The following is a 20575-nucleotide window of genomic DNA, read 5'->3' as shown; positions in this document are numbered from 1 at the left end:
CACACTTTTGAAAAACATTTTAATTGTGAAATATACACAGTGGGAAGGTACATAAAAATATAAATGTATATTCTTAAAATACTTTAAAGAGGATACTCATGCAACCCCTCTCAGCTCAAGAAATAAAACAGCGTTGGAACCCCAGAAGCTGCCCAGATGCCACTTCTAAATCACAATTCCCTCCTCCTCCTGAAATCACTATCTCGACTTTTATCTCCTTTTTTTAAAATTTCCTTTACTGAATTGTTTTTTGTTTTTTTTAAATCTTCACCCAAGGATATTTTTTCCATTGCTTTTCAGAGAGAGTGGGGGCGGGGAGAGAGAGAGAAACATCGATGCAACCAAGGTATGTGCCCTTGACTGGAATCGAACCCGTGACCCTTCAGTCCGAGTGCCGACTCTCTAACCACTGAGCTAAACTGGCTAGGGCTCTTCTTTTCTAAAAAATAGTTTTACCAGCATGTATGCATCCCTAAACAGTGTGATTTAGTTTTGCCTATTTTTAAAAACACCTTCATATTAATGGAATGATCTAGAATGTATTCTTTTGTTCTGGCTTCCTTCCCTCAGTATTAAGATTTATTCATGTTACTGCAGGTAGGTGAAGTTTGTTTATTTTCATTAGTGTCCATATAGTGCCCCATTGTATGAATGAATCTACCACAATTTATTAGTTTATTATAGATGGATATTTGGGTAGTTTCTAGTTTGGGGCTATTATGAAGAACATTGCTCTGACCAGTTTTGATGTATACTGGGCAAGTAAGTCTTTGTCCAGTTTTGATTGGGTTGTCTCTTTTTCTTACTGACTTGCAGGAATTCTGTGTATGTTCTAGATACAAGTCCTTAGTCATGTATGCTGCAGGCACCCTCTCCTACTCTGTGGCTCACCTTTTTGCTCTCTTAATGGCATCTTTTGATGAACTTACAAGTTCTTAATTTAATGAAGTAAAAATTACCAATCTTTTCATTTATAGTTAGTGTCTTTATTGTATGTGTCTTGTCTAAGAAATCTTTATTTTTTAACCTCGAGGTCAAAGATATTCTGTTTATCTTCTAAAAGCTTTACTGTTTGCCTTTCACATTTATTTTTACAGCCCACATGGAATTGACTTTTATGTATGGTATGAGAGGTGGTTTAACTTCATTTCCCCCTATGGATCACCAGCTATCCCAAATAGCATTGATTGAGAATGCTATTTATGTACTGAAAATCCCCCTTCCGGTTTGAAATGCCACATTTGTCATAAATCAGAATCTGCGTCTGGGTCTATTTCTAGGCTTTCTATTCTATTTGTGTGTCTTTGTGCTAATCCTATACTGTTTTAATCACTGCACTTTTATAAGTTTTGATGTCTGGTAGAGCAAGTCCTCCCACATTGTTGCTATTCAGAAGTGTCTCGGCTCTTCTTGGCCCTTTGCCTTGCCTTATAAAGTGTAGAAATCAACTTGTCAAGTTGCACAAAAACAAACGAGCAAGTGAAATAACCTGTTGGGATTTGTATTGGTGCTTATTTAGGTCTTCTGTACTTTCTTTCAATGAAGTGTTTATAGTATTTTCCAATAGAAGTCTCAGACATACAACTTTGGTTAGATTTATTCTTGGGTACTTGATTTTTTAAAGCAATTGTAAGGGTCATCTTTAAAAATTTATTTTCTCAGGTTTGTTGCTGGTATGTAGAACACAATTGTGTATGTGTATTTATCTAGCATCCTTGCTAATTCTATTAATTCTTATTAATTCTAATCATCATCATGTAGATTGTTTTAGATTTTTCTAAGTTCACCATCATACCATTTGTGAGTAATGGCAGGTTTAGGTTTTTTCTTCCGAACCCTCCAACTTTTATTTTTCTTCTTGCCTTAGTGCACCAGTAAAGAGGGTTTTTTGAAAATTAATTTTACTTTTTGGCCAATTTAACAACTAAAATGTATTCCTTGTTAAGTTAGCTACTTTTAAAACAGGCTTGTAACATTCAAAAAGTAGAAAAAAGTGAATGTAGGAAAAGTCTTCTACTCCAGACCTTCATTGGCTTGTTAAAAATATCTCTGCCCCTCCCCTTATCCCTCGGGGTTCCCCACATCTGTGTTTTTAAAGCTCCACAGGTGACATTGACAATTAAGTTTGGAGACTAATCTCTGCAGAGATTAGTAGGAGTGTGTAGTACAGTGATTGTCAACCCTAGTTGCACATTAAAACCACCCGAGGAGCTTTAAAGAGCCCTGGTGCCAGGCATCTGTAGTTTTTGAAAGTCCCCCAGGTAATGGGGGTATGGGAGGAGCAGGAGGCAGGGTTCACAAAGGGGCATGAGGAGATATTTGGGGGTGACGGGTATGTTCACAATCTTGACTGTGGAAATGATTTCACAGGTGTGTACAGATGTTACAACTTATCAAATTGTACTCTTTAAGCACGTGCGGTTTATTGCACGTCAATTACACATCAGTGAAGCCGTGTAAAGAAACAGCTCCCCAGGTGATTCTCGCGCACAGCAACCGTTTGAGAATCACCGTTCCTCCTAGAAAGAGCACACGACTGGGAGTGGAAGCTGGAGGGCCTGTCATCTGCCAAGAGTTGGTTGTGTTCACGTAGATAAGCAACTGAATCCCCCCTAGATCTCAGCGTCATTCCGGTTGGTGCGTTTCATTTTCCCCCAAGTACTTTTCAGCTCGGATATTTTGATTCTCCTGCTCAGCCCGGCAGCGCGGGCCAGGCTGCTGATGCACTTCCCGGCCACGGCCACACGAGGGGGCTGCGCAAATGGCCGCCCTTTGCTCTCAGCTGACACTCCTGAGAGGTCAAAATAGCCAGGTCAGGGCCTTTCCCTTCTTTCTGTCTTCTTGGTGAGTGGGATCCCCACTTCTGAACCATCGTTTTCAGCTGCCCCAACATACTGGTTCTGCTGCAGGTGAGCCTTTCTTTAAGCAAAGTAAATCCATGAATCTCTCAATGTACAGAATAGCTTTTTTTTTTTTTTTAATTTTATTATTGTTTAAAATATTACAGGTGTCCCTTTTTCTCCCCAATGACCTGTTCCACCCCGTTCCTTCCCCCTCCCCAGTCCCTCTCCCCACCATTGTCCGTGTCCTTGGGTTGTGTATATATGCACATAAATTCTTTGGTTACTCTCTCTCCCTCCACCCACCCGCCCTCCTCCATCCCTCTGACATTCATGAGTCTCATCTATGCTTCCATGTCATTGAATCTATTCTGTTCATCAATAGCTTTTTTTAAAAATTTATCTTTATTGTTGAAAGTATTACAGATGTCCCCCTTTCCCCCCCATTGATCCCCTGCACCCCACATCTTCCCCCCCCAGGCCTTCCCCATACCATTGTCTGTGTCCGTGGGTTATGCATATATACATATAAGTTCTTTGATTAATCTTTCCCCACCCACTCTCCCACTCCCACCTTCCCTCTGAGATCCCTCAGTCCCTTCCATGCTTCTATGTCTCTGGATCTGTTTTGTTCATCAGTTTATTTTGTTCATTATACTCCACATATGAGTGAGATCATGTGATACTTGTCTTTCTCTGACTAGCTTATTTAGCTTAGCATAATACTCTCCAGTTCCATCCATGCTGTCCCAAAGGGTAAGAGACCCTTTTTTACAGCTGCATAGTATTTCATGGTGTAAATGTACCACAGCTTTTTTATCCACTCATCTGCTGATGGGCACTTGGGCTGTTTCCAGATCTTAGCTATTGTACAGAATAGCTTTTTAAAAGACCCCCAGATCACTTTGAAAATATCCAGCCCCCACAAAACAATTAAAATAGGATTTAATTGAAGTATATGCATACATATATATGTATGTACCTATCAGTAAACACATTAACAATATTATTATACCACCCCTAGGAAAATGATTCATCCGTAGACACAGGCATTTATATGTTTCTTACAGGTGCAATTTCAAAATCCTTCAGGGAGTAGACATTGCTTAGGTTAAAATTGTAATGTGATACAAAGTACTTAAATGAGTAAACATATAAATGTGTGTGTGTTTATCTCTCTGCATGTTTACATATACCCAGGTAAATAAGTTGGCTAAATATTTTAGAATAGAATCTATTCAGACACTCTGGGTATTTATCTCTAAACAGTGAAAAAATCCGGATGTTCCAGAAGAGACTGACTAGAACTACTGTTACAAAATGAACTGCCTATGTCCTCAACTTTAATAAATGCTTTATTTTACAATTCAGCTCAGAAATAAAAAGCAAATGCCTTCCTGAAGTGCAACAGCAGCATAGATTTTTAAAAAAGAACTCCCCCCAACACGCAGAATTTCCAAATAATACTATAAAATCTTAACCTTCAGTAGCTCTGTCTTTTATTTTTGGTCTTATTGCAGTTTTCTTCCATTTTGATTCCTAAATTTCAGACTGTTCTATGAGCCAGTTACAACACCTTGTGGGCACACCTTTTGCTTAAAATGTCTCGAAAGATGCCTAGATCACAATGCGAAGTGTCCACTGTGCAAAGACGCCCTTTCGCAGGTAAAACAGTTTCTTTCTTGGTTGGGTTGCTTATTTGCTATTGGGTACTTAGGAGGGTGTTCCTGCTGGATCCCAAGCCACTGCACTGTGCTAGGGCAAAATACCCCCTCAAACCATCTATCTCTTTCTCCTCTCATAGCTACCCCTCCCCTCTGCACAAAGTCCTTCAGAAAAATGAGGCAACATCTAGCTTTTTATGAACTGTTGCCAATGAAAATTCCTGTTGAAAACAAAAGCATTAGATTGATGAGAAACATGGATCCTGGTTCTAATCCCATCATGGCACCCAATTCACTGTAATGTTGGGTGAATTTTGTGTCCTCTATGGGCTTGGACTAGACGAGCTCTGATGTCAGTGTTTATCCTGTGGTTTGAAGAGATCATTCCCAAGGCTGCAGAAACCTCACGGACCTTCAGTGGGGTCCTTGTTCCGCCCCTCAGAAGCCACTCTATTTATCAGCAGATCCTTGGCTACTTGAAAAGCTCTGGGGCTTCCAGATCCTCTAAAATGAATCACACCTGATAGAATTTTCTTTAGCACAAGAACATCCAGGAGACTATCGTAGGTGAATGTACGTCTAGAGGAGTCACATGTTGAGCTTTCCCAGCACCCTAACATTTAAACTAAGGGAATGGAGTGAAATAATCATGCGTGGTAATCCTGAGGGTGTGAATTGGGGGGGGGGGGTCAGCATCATACCTTGCCTAGGTAAAGGGGTGGGATTTGCTGGCCTGATTGTCGGCAAGATGCCCATGATCCTTTATATTTCAATAATATATTTGTGTTATGGTAACACTGCAACACTCAGATAAACAGAAAAACAAAAGTCTATCATTATGCTCATTCCCTGGAGAAAACCACCGCTAGTGGTTTAGTATGTGCCTTTCCTGGGTTTTTGTTTGAGCGTCAGCAGAGGAGTCACCTCCTTCTTGGATTGACTACCTCCTGAGCCATTGCTTTTTCCCAAGACTGGGACTGGGCAAAGCAGTTGGTTCTCCTGCAGTGCGGAGGGTGATAAGGCATCCTGGAGGCAGGTGCTGTGGGGTCCCAGCTTACAGGCTAGAAGACACTCTTATCGATGTCTTTGTTTTCACACAGGGTCACACTTACACCTTTTCCCAGAGAGATAAATATCTTATTCCAATCATATTCACTGCAGAATAGACAGACATAGCCCCATACTGGGAAAGGAAAAACTGTCTGAAGGTAGCAATTTTATACTCAGGAGCTCCCCCTGCTGGGCCCATGTGGGTAGCTTCCATAGTGAGCAATTCTCCACAGATGCCTTATTGCCTGGTCCACACAGTTTAATGCCCCCTACTTACAGATGCCTGGATATGCATGGGGTGGAGGTGTTTGGGAGGAGAGTAATAGTGACAACTGAGCCTGAGTTCAGTTCTGAAGTCATGGTTTATAACATAATTTCAGTGATAACTAAATGGTATATTAAAATAGCAAATAGACGAACAAAATCACCCAGATTTAGCTGGTTTTTTTCTAAGAGAAGAAAAAAATACTTGCACTTGAAATATCCAGAAGCCAAATATTGGGATGGGGTGAGGTTGGGGCAGGGCAGGAAAAGATAAATGATTGAAAATTACTTTTTAGTTCCCTGAACCTTTTGACCATGGACACTCAGCATGTCCCAGATGGAGACCGTTTCTGTGAACTTGTAAATATGATAATCAGAAAAGGGACAGGGAAGGATTTCTCCCCTTCTTGGACAAGACCATGGTCTCGATTTCAGTGTTCTGGGAAAACAATGAGATTTTAAAAACATAAATACAGGACTTTTCCCCTTGTTAGAATATTTTTTCTAATTGTAAGAATAATCAACTGCATGTGTTTTCCATTTTTACTGAATTTATTGGGGTGACATTGGTTAATAAAATTATATGTTTCAATGTATAATTCTGTAATACACTATCTGTATATTGTATTGTGTTCACCACCCAAAGTCAAGTCTCCTTGTGTCACCATTTATCCCCCCTTTACCCTCTTCTACCTGCACCCAACCCCTCTTCCCCTCTGGGAATCACCAGACTGTTGTCTGTTTTTTAAAAAAACTCTAACATCCAGAGAATACATACATTATGATAGTATCAGCTGCTAATGTGTGGGCCCAAATTACTCCACTATGTGGGTCATTTGACTGTTCTGCTGGTTGCATAAGAAGTGCTTTGTGTTTTTCTGATGACTGCATAACATCTAATTGCCTCATTCCTCATATAGTGCTTGGCATCAAAAAAGTACAGCAAAAATATCATAATGGAAGAACTAATAGCTAAATTCCTTCCAGAAGAATTCAAAGAACGAAGGAGGCTTTATGAAGAAGAAATGGAAGAACTTTCTAAGTATGTATATGCATGTTTCTGTTTTCAGTTTCACTCATACCAGCTCATAGAGCTGAATGTGCACATTTCTTCCTAACTCCTTGTTCAGTGATATCATGTCGGTAGCTTGGAATTGGCCATGGTGAGAGTATTTACACCATGGAAACTGGCAAATGCCGTAAACCAGGGAATCCCCCCTCCGCCCTGCCCAAGCAAGTCAGTTTTTCAGCACACTGCTGAAGAAGCTTAAGCCAAACCACTGACCAGGTCAGATCTAGGCACTAGTAACTGGGTGTCACTGGCCTGGAGTAGGTTGGAGTAGCTCAAGTGTCCAGAATGCTGTTTTCAAATACATAAGGAGTTGCTATGAGGTTAAGAACTTTGGTGTTGGCCGGACCTGGGCTTATGACCCAGTTTTGCCACAAAGTGAATGTGCTTCATGACTCTAGGCAAGCCACTTCACCTCTCTGGCCCTTAGTTTCCTCATCTGTAGTTTGGGGATGATAGTCGTCCTTACCTCATGGACTTGTGAAGATCAAATGAGCTAGTGGCTAGTAAGCACTTAATAAACAGTAATAGGAAGAGTGCTGCTTCCCCTGCCATGCACAGGTGTTGTGAGAGGTGAAAGGTAGGGATGGGGGTGCAAGTAGGGCTCTAGGCTCTCTGCCTGGCTGGAAGAACAGCTCACTTAGCGGACAAAGCAGAAGGTGATCACTAATTTCTGCCTCTCACATTGCTGCCCTCCGGTCTCATCCCCAGTGGGATCCTCACAGCTTTCTGGGAGCGAGGTTCCTGATGGCAAAAGCTGTCCTGGTTTTATGCCTGCCCTGTAGGGAACCATTTCTAAACTGCCACCAGCTTGTCTGAATATCCCTCTCACTTTGAACATGTTTTTCCTGGGAAGCTAGAAATGAAATCCTTTTTTTCCTCATTGACTTATATTAGATCTACTCAGGGCACTTTTATCTTTTTCCTTTTTTCTCTCTCTCTTTTTTTTAACTCCTCACCAGAGGATATTTTTTCCCCATTGATTTTTTTTTTTTAAGAAAGAGGAAGGGGGAGGGAGAGAAACATCGACATGAGGGAGACACACTGATGGGTTGCCTTCCACATATACCCCGGCCAGGGCTGGTGATCAAACCTGAAACTGAGGTATGTGCCCTTGACTGGGAATTGAACCCGTGACCCTTTGATCTGCAGACCGACACTCTAACCACTGAGTCACACTGGCCAGGGCTTTCTCTTTATTTCTGATTCTTAAGTTTGTCTTGAATCTCTCTGAGCCCTCATCTCAAATATTATTTAATGTCTTATTAACAAAAACTGGAATATACTAGAAGGGTTTCTATTTTAAAGCATCCTAAACTTAATCCTTTGGCGATTTGGGGCAAATGGCCTTATATCTATTGATAGGTTCAGCTGTTCCTGTATTGGATTTACTAGACACATAAGAGAACAGGGATCCAGGAGGAGCTGGCCCAGTTGTTGGTACCCACTCAAACTGTGTGAATCTTCATGGGCCTTTGTTGAAGGGCAGACTCCTGGGTCCTGACTTCAGAGCTAGTACACCAAGGTCTCTGAGGTGCTGCAGCCTGCTTGTCTGGATTGAAGGGCCCCCGGTGATTCTGATGCACAGGTGTATTTGAGCATCACTAGGCTAAATTACTCTTGCCTCTCCATTGCTCCCTCCTCCTCCCAGCTGGACCTGCCATGCAGGACTTTTAGGGGCTTTGCAAACTTGAGATGCTCATGGTGACTGCAGAGAATTTCCCACCATTCCTCTGGAGATCTGGATCCACTTACACCACGAGTACCCTTCCCCATACTGCCAGCAAGACACCGACAGAGATTGTCTGAGTGGAGAGAATGAAAGAAAGAAAAAAATATGAAACATAACTGTCACCTAACATGTTAATGTACTAGAACACTTTAGCCAAATTAGATTGCGTACAATGTCTGTTTCACCTTGGAGCCCTTAGGCTAGCTCCACTGTGGGACTTAGTCCACAGCATCACTTGCATTTCAGTAATTTTTTATCAGCCATCAAAACTTGATGTCTCCTTGCCTTCCTGGTGGGGAGGGGGACCACATGGTGATGTCTGACCAGCCTTTCTGTGTTGTGCTCCGTTGCACTGAGAACCGTGTCATTTCTTCTTCCTGACAGCTTAAATAAGAACGTGCCTATTTTTGTATGTACTATGGCTTATCCCACCGTTCCTTGTCCCCTGCACATATTTGAGCCTTGTTACCGTCTGATGATTCGAAGGTGCATTGAGACAGGCACAAGACAGTTTGGCATGTGCCTTGGAGATCCCGTCAAAGGGTAAGTGAGGAGCTGTGCTAGTCAAGGAAGGTGGGTGGAGAAGGTTTTTGTTTTACCTTGGGGCTTTCCCAGGAGGTTGGGAGGTACAGCTCATGAGACTTAGCCAGGTCGTAACCGTAAGCATTTATAAGGATCAGGGTGTCTCTAGCCCCTAGTTTAGCATGTGAGAGGCTGCCTATTTAAAGGAACCCCAGGATTACTCTTTTGTTAAATGGGTGGTGTATACTATAAAACTTCTTTTGAGTTTGGGCCCTGGAGTCAAACTGCCTGACACATTCTGGCTTCAGCTTTGGAACAAGTTTGACTTTGGGCAAGTTCCTTAACCTTTCTGTGACTCAGTTTCCTTATCTGTAAAGTAGGTACAATAAGAATGCCTACATCATTGGGTTTGTTGGGAGGACTGATGAGTTAATGCACACAAAGCACTGAGCACAGTATCTAGCACATAGTATGTGCTCAATAAATGGTAGCAGTTATAGTAATACATCAAGATTTTTTTCACACATGCACTGCCTGTTGTATAGCTATAGCTGTAGACCTTGGGACTGGTGAACAGGCAGAAGTCTCTCGAGGCATAGCATGGTGTTATAGAAATAGCTTGGCAAGGCCAGGGAAACAACTCGTGAAGATTTAAATTTCTTGACTTTATTTCCAATAAGCAGGTTTGCAGAATATGGCTGCATCCTGGAGATCAGGAATCTTCAGTTCTTTGCCGACGGCCGTTCGGTGATTGACAGCGTAGGCAAGAGGCGCTTCAGGGTCCTCAATCAGGGCCAGCGGGATGGTTACAACACAGCCGATATTGAATACATAGAAGACCAAAAGGTAAGGGTGGCTAGTGCCAAGAATCCCAAAGCCAGGTTATTCTTGTGGCTTGGCAGATGGAGATGGTTGCAAAAAGATTTCTCAGCACCACTGGGGGCCTTGGGACTTCTCATGGAATTGATACAGTAACATTGAATGGTACCAGATTATTATTGGATTCTAGAACGGCAGGGAGAGCACTCCCTGTCCTGGTTCTCCCTGCTTAGTTTCTGAGTTATATTTATGGATAAGAAATGCCAAGCCAGACCAACCCTCGGGCCCATTCAGCTAAGAGTTACGTCTCTGCCAGGGTTACCAAGGGATAGATCTGGAGCGGGGTTTACACATATGTATTGTTTTTATTGATTAATTTAGATTTTAAAACATTTCCTTTTGAGATAATTGGAGATTCACATGGGCATTTGTACTTTTTGTTGTTGTTAATCCTCACCAAGGATAATTTTTTTTATTGCTTTTTTTTTTTTTAGAGAGAGTGGAAGGGAGGGAGGGGAGAGAGAGAGAGACATCGATGTGAGAGAGACTTATCGATTGGTTGCCACCCGCATGCATCCCCACTGGGGTGAGGATGAACTTGCAGCCCAAGTACTGCCCTTGACCGGAAATCAAACCTGCAACCCTGTGGTGTGCACAGCAACACTCTAACCACTGAGCCAGCCAGCCAAGGCAGCATTTGTATTTTTAAATGGGAACCTAATTAAGAGCCCTTCCCAATAATACATCATCCCATAAGGCAGAAAGATGGCATGCCCAGTTAATCCTTTGTTTTCTGGACTAAGAGGCTGAAGAGGTAAATAATCTCATGTTTACTTATGTTTACGTTCACTACATGGAACACTATTAATAAGTATTTGATCAACGAGAAAATGTATTCCACTTGGAAGGTAGAGTTATAAAATGAGACACAGACACATTCGTGTCTCTTCCCAGTGAGCAATGAGAAAGCAGATATAAAAATGAAAAGGGGAGAGGCATAAACCAGCATAACCTAGTTTAAGAGCACTCCTCCACTCAGGCCAGTTTGCATTCCTGGTTTTCTATATGTGTTGCTGTTTCAGCCAGTTTACCCAGCTGAATCTTTCTCCTTCCTCCGCCCTCAGCAGTATTTGCATACAGTCCATCATCTGGCTGAGGAGCCTTTCATATACCACACAAAAGAAAGCTAGGTGGGTGAGCCTTCCCATAGGGGGACAGGATGGATGCTCAGAGAGTCAGGTACCAACAGTGGGTCTAAGGGTGACGGAGAAGGTACAGAACGTTTCACTTCACTTTTATATTTCAGGTTGAAGGAGAGGATTGTGCTGAGCTCATGGGCTTACATAACTGTGTCTATGAGCAAGCATCATTGTGGTTTCATTCGCTCAAATCATCTCTGAAGAATCGGATAGTCAATCACTTTGGTCCAATGCCAGAAAAAGATGCGGATCCCCAGGTATATAAAATGTCTCTTTGTAATTGGTTGCCCGCAGCAGACAAGAGAGCCTAGGGTTTGTGATTATATGGATGTGTGGTCATCTAGTAAATCAAATGCAGAGAGCAAGATGGATCTGATCTGGTATTGTGTGGCTGGGCAATGGGCATCAGGGTAAGAGGAAAAGGACTCCAGGTCAGAACTGGAGGAACTAAAGCACAGCAGTAGGAACTTGGATCCAAGACAGGTTTTGAGAGATAAGTCAGGTGAGAGATGGGAACACAGACACCATCGACAGTCCAGATTCACACTGTGGTCATGTGTTAGGGTGATAAGATTCATACAAAGGCCAGGCTTAAGAGAAAGGGTATCCTGGGAGCTGAGACCAAAGGCTCCTGCTTCCAAGGAGCTTCATAATTTTCTCCCCCATTGCTACAGGAACTAGGAAATAGGGCCAGCTACCTTAAAGGATTCCAACTACAAGACCACAGAAACTTTTCACTCCTGGGTCCCTCCATGTTTAATCCTGAACGTCTAGACCCTTGTCATTGTCGTCCGGGTGAGCAGGACCTGAGCAAACTGATCCAATAGTTAAATTTGCCATTGGCCATTGGCTGAGTTATACTAAAAAGCAGTTCATTGGGTTCTACTGGGTCAGTCTATTTCCTAGGGGGACAGGTCCCTTTGAAAGATCAAGCTGTAGATCAGAAACTCTCCAGGAAAGTGGAGATAGTTAAGTTTGAGCAAGCTTTGCTTGCCTGGTATAAATCAGAGGACACTCTCTTTCTAGGACAAGGCTGGAGATATCCTCGCCAAATATTTCCCCACAATCAGTTTTCCCACGTTCTGAGCTGGCTCTCCTACCTCACCACCTCCAGAACTTCCTGGATTCTTTACTCACACTTATTCCTGACCCTGTCACAATAGTAAAATAGAATATATATATTCCGACTTCTCTGCCAAAAGATGAGTCCTGCTTACCTCTCTAGCTGTATGACCTTGGGTAAGTTCCTTCCCCTTTTTGCGCTTTTCTCCCATCTTTGAATTAAGGCAGGTAGACGAAGAGATCTCTAAAGTCTCTTCCTCTTGCATTCTGAGGCTTTAAAACACCAGTCTGTTCCTACTGGGCTGAAATGTCTTGCTCTCTCCAGACCACAAAGGTGGCTGCCTTTCCTCATGCAAAAGCGTCATGAATGTTGAAGGGGAGAGGGCCAAGTAGTGCTTCCCAATAACCCAGCTCCTGGCTCTGCGCCACTATGACTCAGGACTACTGCAGAACCCTGAGCAAGCTCATGATCGAGCTTAATGTTCCCCTTCACCTTCTGGAAAGCACTCTCCCCCAGTCAGGCAGAAGATAGTGATCAGCAGCGGTAACAGCATCTTCCACAAGAAAAAACACAGATGCCACAGAATGATTCATAAGGGCTCAGTGACACAAAGCCGAAATTTGGGGTTTCATTTCCTTTCTTATTAGGACTGTTATCATGTTGCCATGGTAGCAGCAGCACTAGCAAACAAGCAGACAAAAAGCCGAAATTCCATCCAGTTTGATCCATTCAATGCTGCAGCCCCCGTGGTTCCATTAATAAGAATGTTCTAAGCTTCGGGAGGAGGCTTCTTAGAAATAGCCACAGATATTAACATCAGCTTAAATATCTTCATTAATCAGCCTGGGAAAGAAAGTTCAGAATATGTCAATCTAATATTCAAGACTGATAACAGGGGGGAGAACATATTGTAGACTGCAGTGAGGGATAAAAATGAACCCAGATGAAGCTGGAGACACAGGGAAGCCAGGAGGGCACTGAGGTTTGGGGAAGAATTAAGTGAACCAATTTGGAGGCAAATAATCACATGTGTAGGTGGTTTGACCAGAATGTGGTTCCCTATAGACCTAAAACCAACCTTTAAGAAATTGGGGGCAGAAAGCTCATTTCAGGCTTAGTAGGAAATAAGTCACCAATGTTTAAAATGTGTGCCTGGGCAGTTGCTGACAAATATAATTTTGGTGAAGGATTTGTGTGGGATAAGAAAGCTCTTTGGTGAAAGGAAACCTGAGGCTGGAATACATTTCTCATGTGAATGTGTTTTCTAATTGGAATTTTTGCAAAGTGGGACTGCTGGGCTTTGGGGCTGTGCATCATAGGCTTAGTTTCAGAGGAAAAGCTAGCTGTGGCCCTATATAGTGACATAGCATATGGGGACTATAGTGTCTTCAGCCAGCAGCAGGGAAATGAAGGGGGAGTTAAGAGACATGAAAAGCCTAAGGGGACATGGGGAATTGAAGGCCCACAAGTTGTATGCATCAGTCCGGAGGACCTTAAGTAGAATCTTAGAAGTGGAAGAGACAGAGTAGTGTATATTCCAGCTCGTAAAATCACACTGGCTAGGTAGGAAGTATAGTGAATCTTTTAGGATATTGATTTGCTTCCTTTAACAACTACCAAAAATAACTAGCTTTAAACAAGATAGCGGGCATATGTGTCCTGGAGGGCTAGGGCAGCTTTGTTCCATGAGATCATTCATAGACCCAGGTTTCTTCCTCACAAAGCTCTACCATCCTTTGAATGTTGCCCTGGTCCTCCTGATCATCATGTCCACGTTCTAGCTAGGGGAAAGAGAGAGAAAGAGGAAGGAAGAGGGCACATATCACTTCCCTTTACATCTCATTAGCCAAAACTTTGTCTCCTGGCCTCACCTAGCTGCAAGGGAGGCTCAGGAATATAATCTTCTGGGTGGCTATATACCCAGTTAAGATAAGGGGAAATAGATACAGGGGCAATTATCAGTCTCTGCCACACACACAGTTTCACCTGAGATATTGACCTTGCTACTTTAGAAACCTGCACACACTGATATCACTTCCTGTGAGAGTAGCATGAACCCATTTTGTTTCTCTGTTGCAGATTAACCCTAATGGTCCAGCCTGGTGCTGGTGGACATTAGCGGTTCTTCCCCTGGAAAGCCGAGCTCAGCTCCCGTTCCTAGCGATGAGGTCCTTAAAGGATAGATTGAACGGTATTCGGCGAATCCTGGCCTTTATTTCCAGAAACCAAAACTAGTGAGAGGGGATTGATGAAGAGGAGCAACCACCCTCCCCACTGCCTAGGGGAGTCATCTTGTAAATATATCTAATTGCAATAACATCTTAACAGAAGGAAGTATCGGAGGCATTACCCTACTGTTGATTACAGAGAGAAATTGAGTAAAAAGACCAAAGAATGTGACCTGTTAGAAACTGTGTTAAAATACTTCTTGACATGCTACACAACTATAGGCACAGCAGAGATGTTTGACAGGCCAGAACAAATTTGCTTTTAACATAAAATTTTCTGAAAGTTTAAAGTGGTTTTGCTTTAATTCTCTTTCTTTCATCGCTGAATGACTGTGTGATTGAAATGTGAAGCAAAGATACTAATGATGTTGCTGCATTATTTCACTGACTTGAGGTCTTATTCCAAATAGTTCAGGTTTTATAAAGCATTGTGTAAAATAATATTTATACTCCTTTCTGTTTTAATAATTTATTTTTTGCACTACTGTATCCTTTTTTTCTACATGTATGTTGATAACTATGTAAGTGTACGTTACTGAATTAGGTTGCTTTATTTATTGATGTAGTTAACCATGTAACTAGAGGGAAGTAATAATGTGCCATTTTTGCTTTAACCATTTTTTTTACTACATTTGATCCCAGTTCTTGAACCATTTTTGTCCAATTGGATGCTCCAAGGAATTCAGAATTGTGCTAAGATCATTTATCTTCACAGATTCCATTTTGTTTTCAGCTTGAATTCAACAATATAAAATACTTAAGGGATTTGGCATAGATTGTGGAATAAGCCAGGATAAAGTAAAACAACCCATTTTCTATGTGTTATACAGAGCGAAGCTGAAGGAATTAATTTTGTGGAACGAAGCGATGAATCAGAGGAGTGTCCTTTATTATAGTCTGTTATAGACATTTATCTCAGCAATCTAATTCTAAGTGTTTCGGATTTCTTCCCAGTTCAGTTAGGAATGAGATTTTTAGGTAAGCTAATACTGAACACTTCAGAGGGAATGGTTTTCAGTTTGACACATCACAGCTAGACCCAACCAGCTTCCGTACCCCTTCTCGGAGTTCTGAGCATCACAGCCTGGCCAGCATGTGTGGAAACATTGGTGAAGGACTGTTCATTAAGTAAAGTGTAGAGAAGCTGGTCGAATGCTTTTTTAAAAAATAACCCAAACTCTCATACTGGTTTTTAAACCTTTTTAAAGGAACCAGAAAGTTAATCCATTCTTTTATCTAACCACTGCCTTTTCTCCCAGTTGCAGTGGGCCAAAGATTTCAATATAGGGAAAGAATGGTGGGTAAGGAGGTGAGAGTGAGCCCTGGTTTAGCTTGCTTAGAGCTAGTGTGATTCCTTTAGTGTCAGACAAATCTGAAAAATAGCGTGAGGATGGGAGCGTTATAATAAAAGAGATTTGGGCAGGGAAGAAGTGAATTGTGCCATTTGTACCTTTACACAGATGAGCACCTCCCACACCCTGAGATCCTGGACAGCAGTAGTGTGTTATTTCCTTGAAGCCTGTCCACTCTGTTAAGGTGAGAGGTTAGTACCTCAGGTAGTCACTCTGGCTTCTTCCATCACCACCTGTGGCTGGAAACAGAAAAGGCAGAATGAGATGATCTGCACTTTTAATGGACACTATGGTTTCAGAGCATCATGTTACCAGGTTTGATGTTTGGAGCCAGACTGGGCCAGTGAAGAATGGAAGGATAGGCATGGTTACTGCCCAAGCAAACTCTACAAGACTCCGGGAGCATTAACCCTTTGCGGTCGTATTAAATTTGGACATGGGTGTCATACTGGTCGGAATTAATTTCCATTGGAAGAGCAGTGATACATAACATGCAAGATTATGAAGGATAACCAAGAGAAATTATGAACTGATACATGAATGAATAGAGTTAAGATTCATACGGTTCCTTGCTGTGGTGGCTGAGAGCAGACATATGACCGGAACGGTAAAAAAGCTTTGGTGGCTGAGAGTAGACAAACGACCGCAAAGGGTTAAATTACAGTCTGCCTCTCCGACTTGGGACACAACCATGTGGTCATAACACAGTCCTAGTATAACAGTTTCCTATTATTCAGTGTAAATGTAACACCCCCCCACACACACACACAAAGGGTCATAAGCTTCTCCACTTGCTAGATGTGTTACTTTTGTGGTTTAACATTTTTTTCTGAGCCCCAGTTTTCTCATCTGGCACATAGTAATGATAAATACCACATATAGGGTTGTTATAAACATTAAATAAGATAATATATGTAAACCACTTCGCACAGGACCTAGCATATAGAAGACACTCAACAAACAATAGCTGTGATTAGATTATTCCTTGTCATGGAATTTCATCAGGGGCCTACATTTGCATAAAATGCTACCGTTACACAAAATACCCATTTTTAACTCCTTGAAACTCAGTTGGTGGAATCCATACCACTGAGTTTTAGGCCATAACCTGAAGCTTTGCAGATAATTCCTTTTGGAGTCAAGTCTGTTTGGGAAAGTGAAAAGGCTGGAAAACAAATAAGGGTCAGAGATAAGGAGAATTCTGTGTCAGCAAATTTTTCTTATTTCAATAGAGCTAAAGAGTAGTATTATTTGCAAGTCTAGAATTTCTGAAAAAATGGAAGCCTTAAGATCTTTCTCCATTAGAATAACCAACTCATCACTCCCTGCTCTCCAAAATGTATTGAAAATCTTGGCCATGCCAGGGTGAGTGAGTTTTATAATCTATGACTTTTATGCTTAGTTCATGGTATTTCTTTATGCTGCTGCTCTCTCTTTTTCTTCACAACAAAAATGTATTGTGAACCTACTACGTACCATACACTGAACCAGGTGATTTCATATCCATGAACCTGTTAAATCATTTTATTTCTCACATCCACTCTGTGAGATCATTTGTCTCCATATTGCTGAATGAGAAAGCTGAGGCTCTGTAATGTTAAATACTTTGCCTGAGTAATACAGCCAGTAAGTAGCCAAGCTTGTTTTTGATCCCAGGACTTTGCAAATTTTTAACATTTTAAATATTTTGTGTTATACATAATTGTATTAAATAGGCATGCAAATCAACTTAAAAGCACCCCAGAAACTCACAGTGTGACATTACAGGTTAAGTAAAATTAAATTACCCAGCACATCTCTACTTAATCTAGGTAGAAAGGGAAGTTTGATTTTTTAAATAAACTGCCACATCATAGAATGCTTTGTGTTGAGTGAATACTTAACTCCAGCAAATGCAGATCTTGGTGAGGCAGAATTGCACTTTGCTCCCAGTAGCCTAGATACACATTCGGGTAGTTTTACAGCAAGCTTTTGTTTTTGTAGCGGTGGGAGGCAGGATGCAAGGCTAAGCCTTGGCTTTCTTTGGGATGTACTTGAACGGGGTAATCACTTATGTGACCCTTTTCACTTCTTATGAATTGATTTTACAGCAAAGCTTAAGAATGAAGAGTATACAGAGAAAAGACAGAGTTGAATCTAGGCCAGAAGGACAAGATTTCTCCTTGGTAGGCAGCGTCATTTATTTGGTTACTTTTCCTGTCTATCAGGAATCAGTCTTTTTCTAGTAGATTATTTTCTGTGTATGTGTGTATGTATGTGTGTATATATGTGTGTGTGTGTGTGTGTGTGTATAGATATAGATATAGATATATATAGTACCAAGCAGACATTATGCCTTTCTGCTTTGTACTGTACTGTTGCTGCTAGCTAACAACCAGCAAAATGTGTAAAATGGAAACAATAAAACTAATTTTCTGTAGACAACTTGGACAAAAGTGTACATGCCCCTGACTTGGGGGATGGGGCAGGGAACTGACTATTTCAACAATTTTTGCCTTTTCTGAAGGCTGACTGCTTCTAGCCCCCTGGGGCTAGTTAAGTCACTATGCATGTGGCACTTCCATCTCTGCCTGATTATCTGAGCTCAGATAATCCCCTGTGACTGGCCATTGGAGCAGTGGATCTCCTTAGGCTGGTTCACAGCACCCAGAGGTCTCTTACTATCAACAGAGTGCATACTGCTGATGGACTGGAATCCATTGGGGACTATGTTGCCCCATGCAGACTCTATTTCCAAGATGGAGTTTTATTCAGGGACTCATTCCTTGAGTTCCCAACATGCTGACTGCAGCCATCCTAGTTTACTGAAGCAGAATCATAGCAGAAGTGTGTAATAAAGATGTAAATGGAAAGCAGCCAAAATAATGGAAAAGGACAGATTTTTTCAGCGCATTCTTGAGCTCGTGGATTGAGGCCTTCCCCCCCCCCCCCCCGAATTAGTAATGAACAGAATATTCAATTTTTTTTACAAGCAGAATTTTTTTGGGGGGGTCGAGGTTTTGATTTATGACCAAAGAATTCTGAAAAGCAGCCGGCTACATGGGTTACAATTTGTGGCCCTTCCTGAGTGCAGAGAGGAAGAAGGAAAAGGAGCCATGTAAAATGTATGCACTCAGTTCCTCCTAGGATGATAGATCCTGATGTTCAACTATTTAATAATCTGGGTTATACACATCCAGAGGTGAAATGAATGACATTTTCACTAACAAATGGGTATTTGCAAATGTGCTGAGTTAACCTTGAGAGAGAAGTGCCTGTAATCTCTGTTCTTGGTGTCATTTTAAAGCTTTGCTTCATGACTTTGTAGCCTTTTAAAAATTTGTCTCAGCAAATGTGATAAACAGAAGTTTACAAAGCAGTGCTGTATCTTATACATCATTTTAAAAGTTCTTTAACATACATCTATTGTCAAAGCAACAACAATAAACAACAAAATAAAAGGAGAGCAAATAGGTCAATGTGGCATCATAGGCTTATCTTAAATAAACTAGTTTCACCACTTTCTGCAGTTCTCAGTAATGCCAGGAGTAAAAAATATCAAGCAAGCCATTTAAACAGTGGCAAACGTGTCTGTTTGTTATTCCAGTTATTTGTTGAGCAGCCATTTTACTTTCATACTGTAATGAACTGAAAGAGGAATTAAGATAATGCTGTTTTTCCTCTATATTGCTATTCAACTACCTCTATGTGCTTGATTTCTCTTTAGGGTTTTCTTTCCTCCAAATCTGTACAAAGAAAAGTTTCAGCTCATCTATGTTGTAATAACAATGTGATATAGACAGTCTCTGTGAAAGTTGTTGGTTCATTAAAAAAATGTTTCCGATTGTCTCATTTTGTATCTAACCCAGCTCCATCTGTACTTTAGGGCAAAAATTATCCAAACATTCTCATTTTGTTGGAAGCCGAATAGAAAGGAAAGTTACTGGAACATCAATTTTGTTCATGTTCCTATTGGTTGTAATACTTTTGACCAGAAGCTCTTTCAAGGAAATGGACCTGAGATAGCACACTCTTATGTATGTGACTGTGGGGAAGGTGTGAACTGATTAATGTGACATGTTCTGGAAACCTGGCCATAAATTAATTGTGTGTTTTTTTTAATATACCAGAAAAACTTGTTGTTTAAAGAATTATGTTGAAGCTTTTTGCCGATAATCTATGCCCAGTTTATTTGTAAACCTGTTCATATATTGGGTTTGCTTAAAGCAAAGCACACTACCTACTCTGTTTCTTCGGCATTATAAACTGTTCATGAAAGCAAATTACACGCTTTTATTTCAATCAGTTTCTTAACAATGGGCTAAAGCTAAGGCCTAAAGTGTGAACCTTTTGACAAGAAAATTGGTAACATTGACTGTGACAGTGAATGATACTGACCAAACTGAGTCTAGCAAGAAAGCTTCAGCAACAACTCATCTTACTGACATGACCCATTTTAGTCATGTTCCACTGATGACTTTTATACAAGTTCTAGTTTACCACTGAAGAAAAAGATGACATGGGAAGGGAAAATTTTAAAAAATGAAATGATAGAGAAATTCTACTTGGGCTGGACCTTGTTCTTGGTAACAGGATCTTTGGGTAATTGAGAAAAATCAGAACTCCTGCCCAATTAGGTCCCAGAGGGAATGCTTGGCTCTGTTGGATGTTGCCCTTCTGTGCCCAGTCTGCCACACTCCTGCTCTCATAAGATAGAGTACACCGGTCAAAGGCACAATATTCCCTCCAAGGCAGTCCTGCCCAGAATGCTGGCATAACTCTCTGGTGAACTGG

At 41.4% G+C, this 20575-nt stretch overlaps 1 protein-coding gene across 3 annotated transcripts in view; it reads left to right on the top strand.

Moving 5' to 3' along the window:
• The window catches only part of LONRF3 (LON peptidase N-terminal domain and ring finger 3), a 32914-nt gene extending 18457 nt beyond the window's left edge, over nt 1-14457 (top strand). For all 3 annotated transcript variants that reach the window (XM_087813601.1, XM_087813600.1, XM_087813599.1), the window contains 6 exons: nt 4391-4505; nt 6739-6860; nt 9004-9162; nt 9825-9987; nt 11267-11416; nt 14302-14457. In XM_087813601.1, the coding sequence (XP_087669727.1) occupies nt 4391-4505; nt 6739-6860; nt 9004-9162; nt 9825-9987; nt 11267-11416; nt 14302-14457 (865 nt within the window). The remainder of the gene's footprint in view (nt 1-4390; nt 4506-6738; nt 6861-9003; nt 9163-9824; nt 9988-11266; nt 11417-14301) is intronic.
• Nucleotides 14458-20575: the final 6118 nt, after the last annotated feature.

This window comes from Miniopterus natalensis, chromosome X (genome assembly GCF_054644295.1).
Source record: "Miniopterus natalensis isolate mMinNat1 chromosome X, mMinNat1.hap1, whole genome shotgun sequence".
Classification (NCBI taxonomy): Eukaryota; Metazoa; Chordata; class Mammalia; order Chiroptera; family Miniopteridae; genus Miniopterus; species Miniopterus natalensis.
The sequence above is the reverse complement of the archived record's forward strand: the minus strand, read 5'-3'. Positions and strand labels throughout refer to the sequence as shown.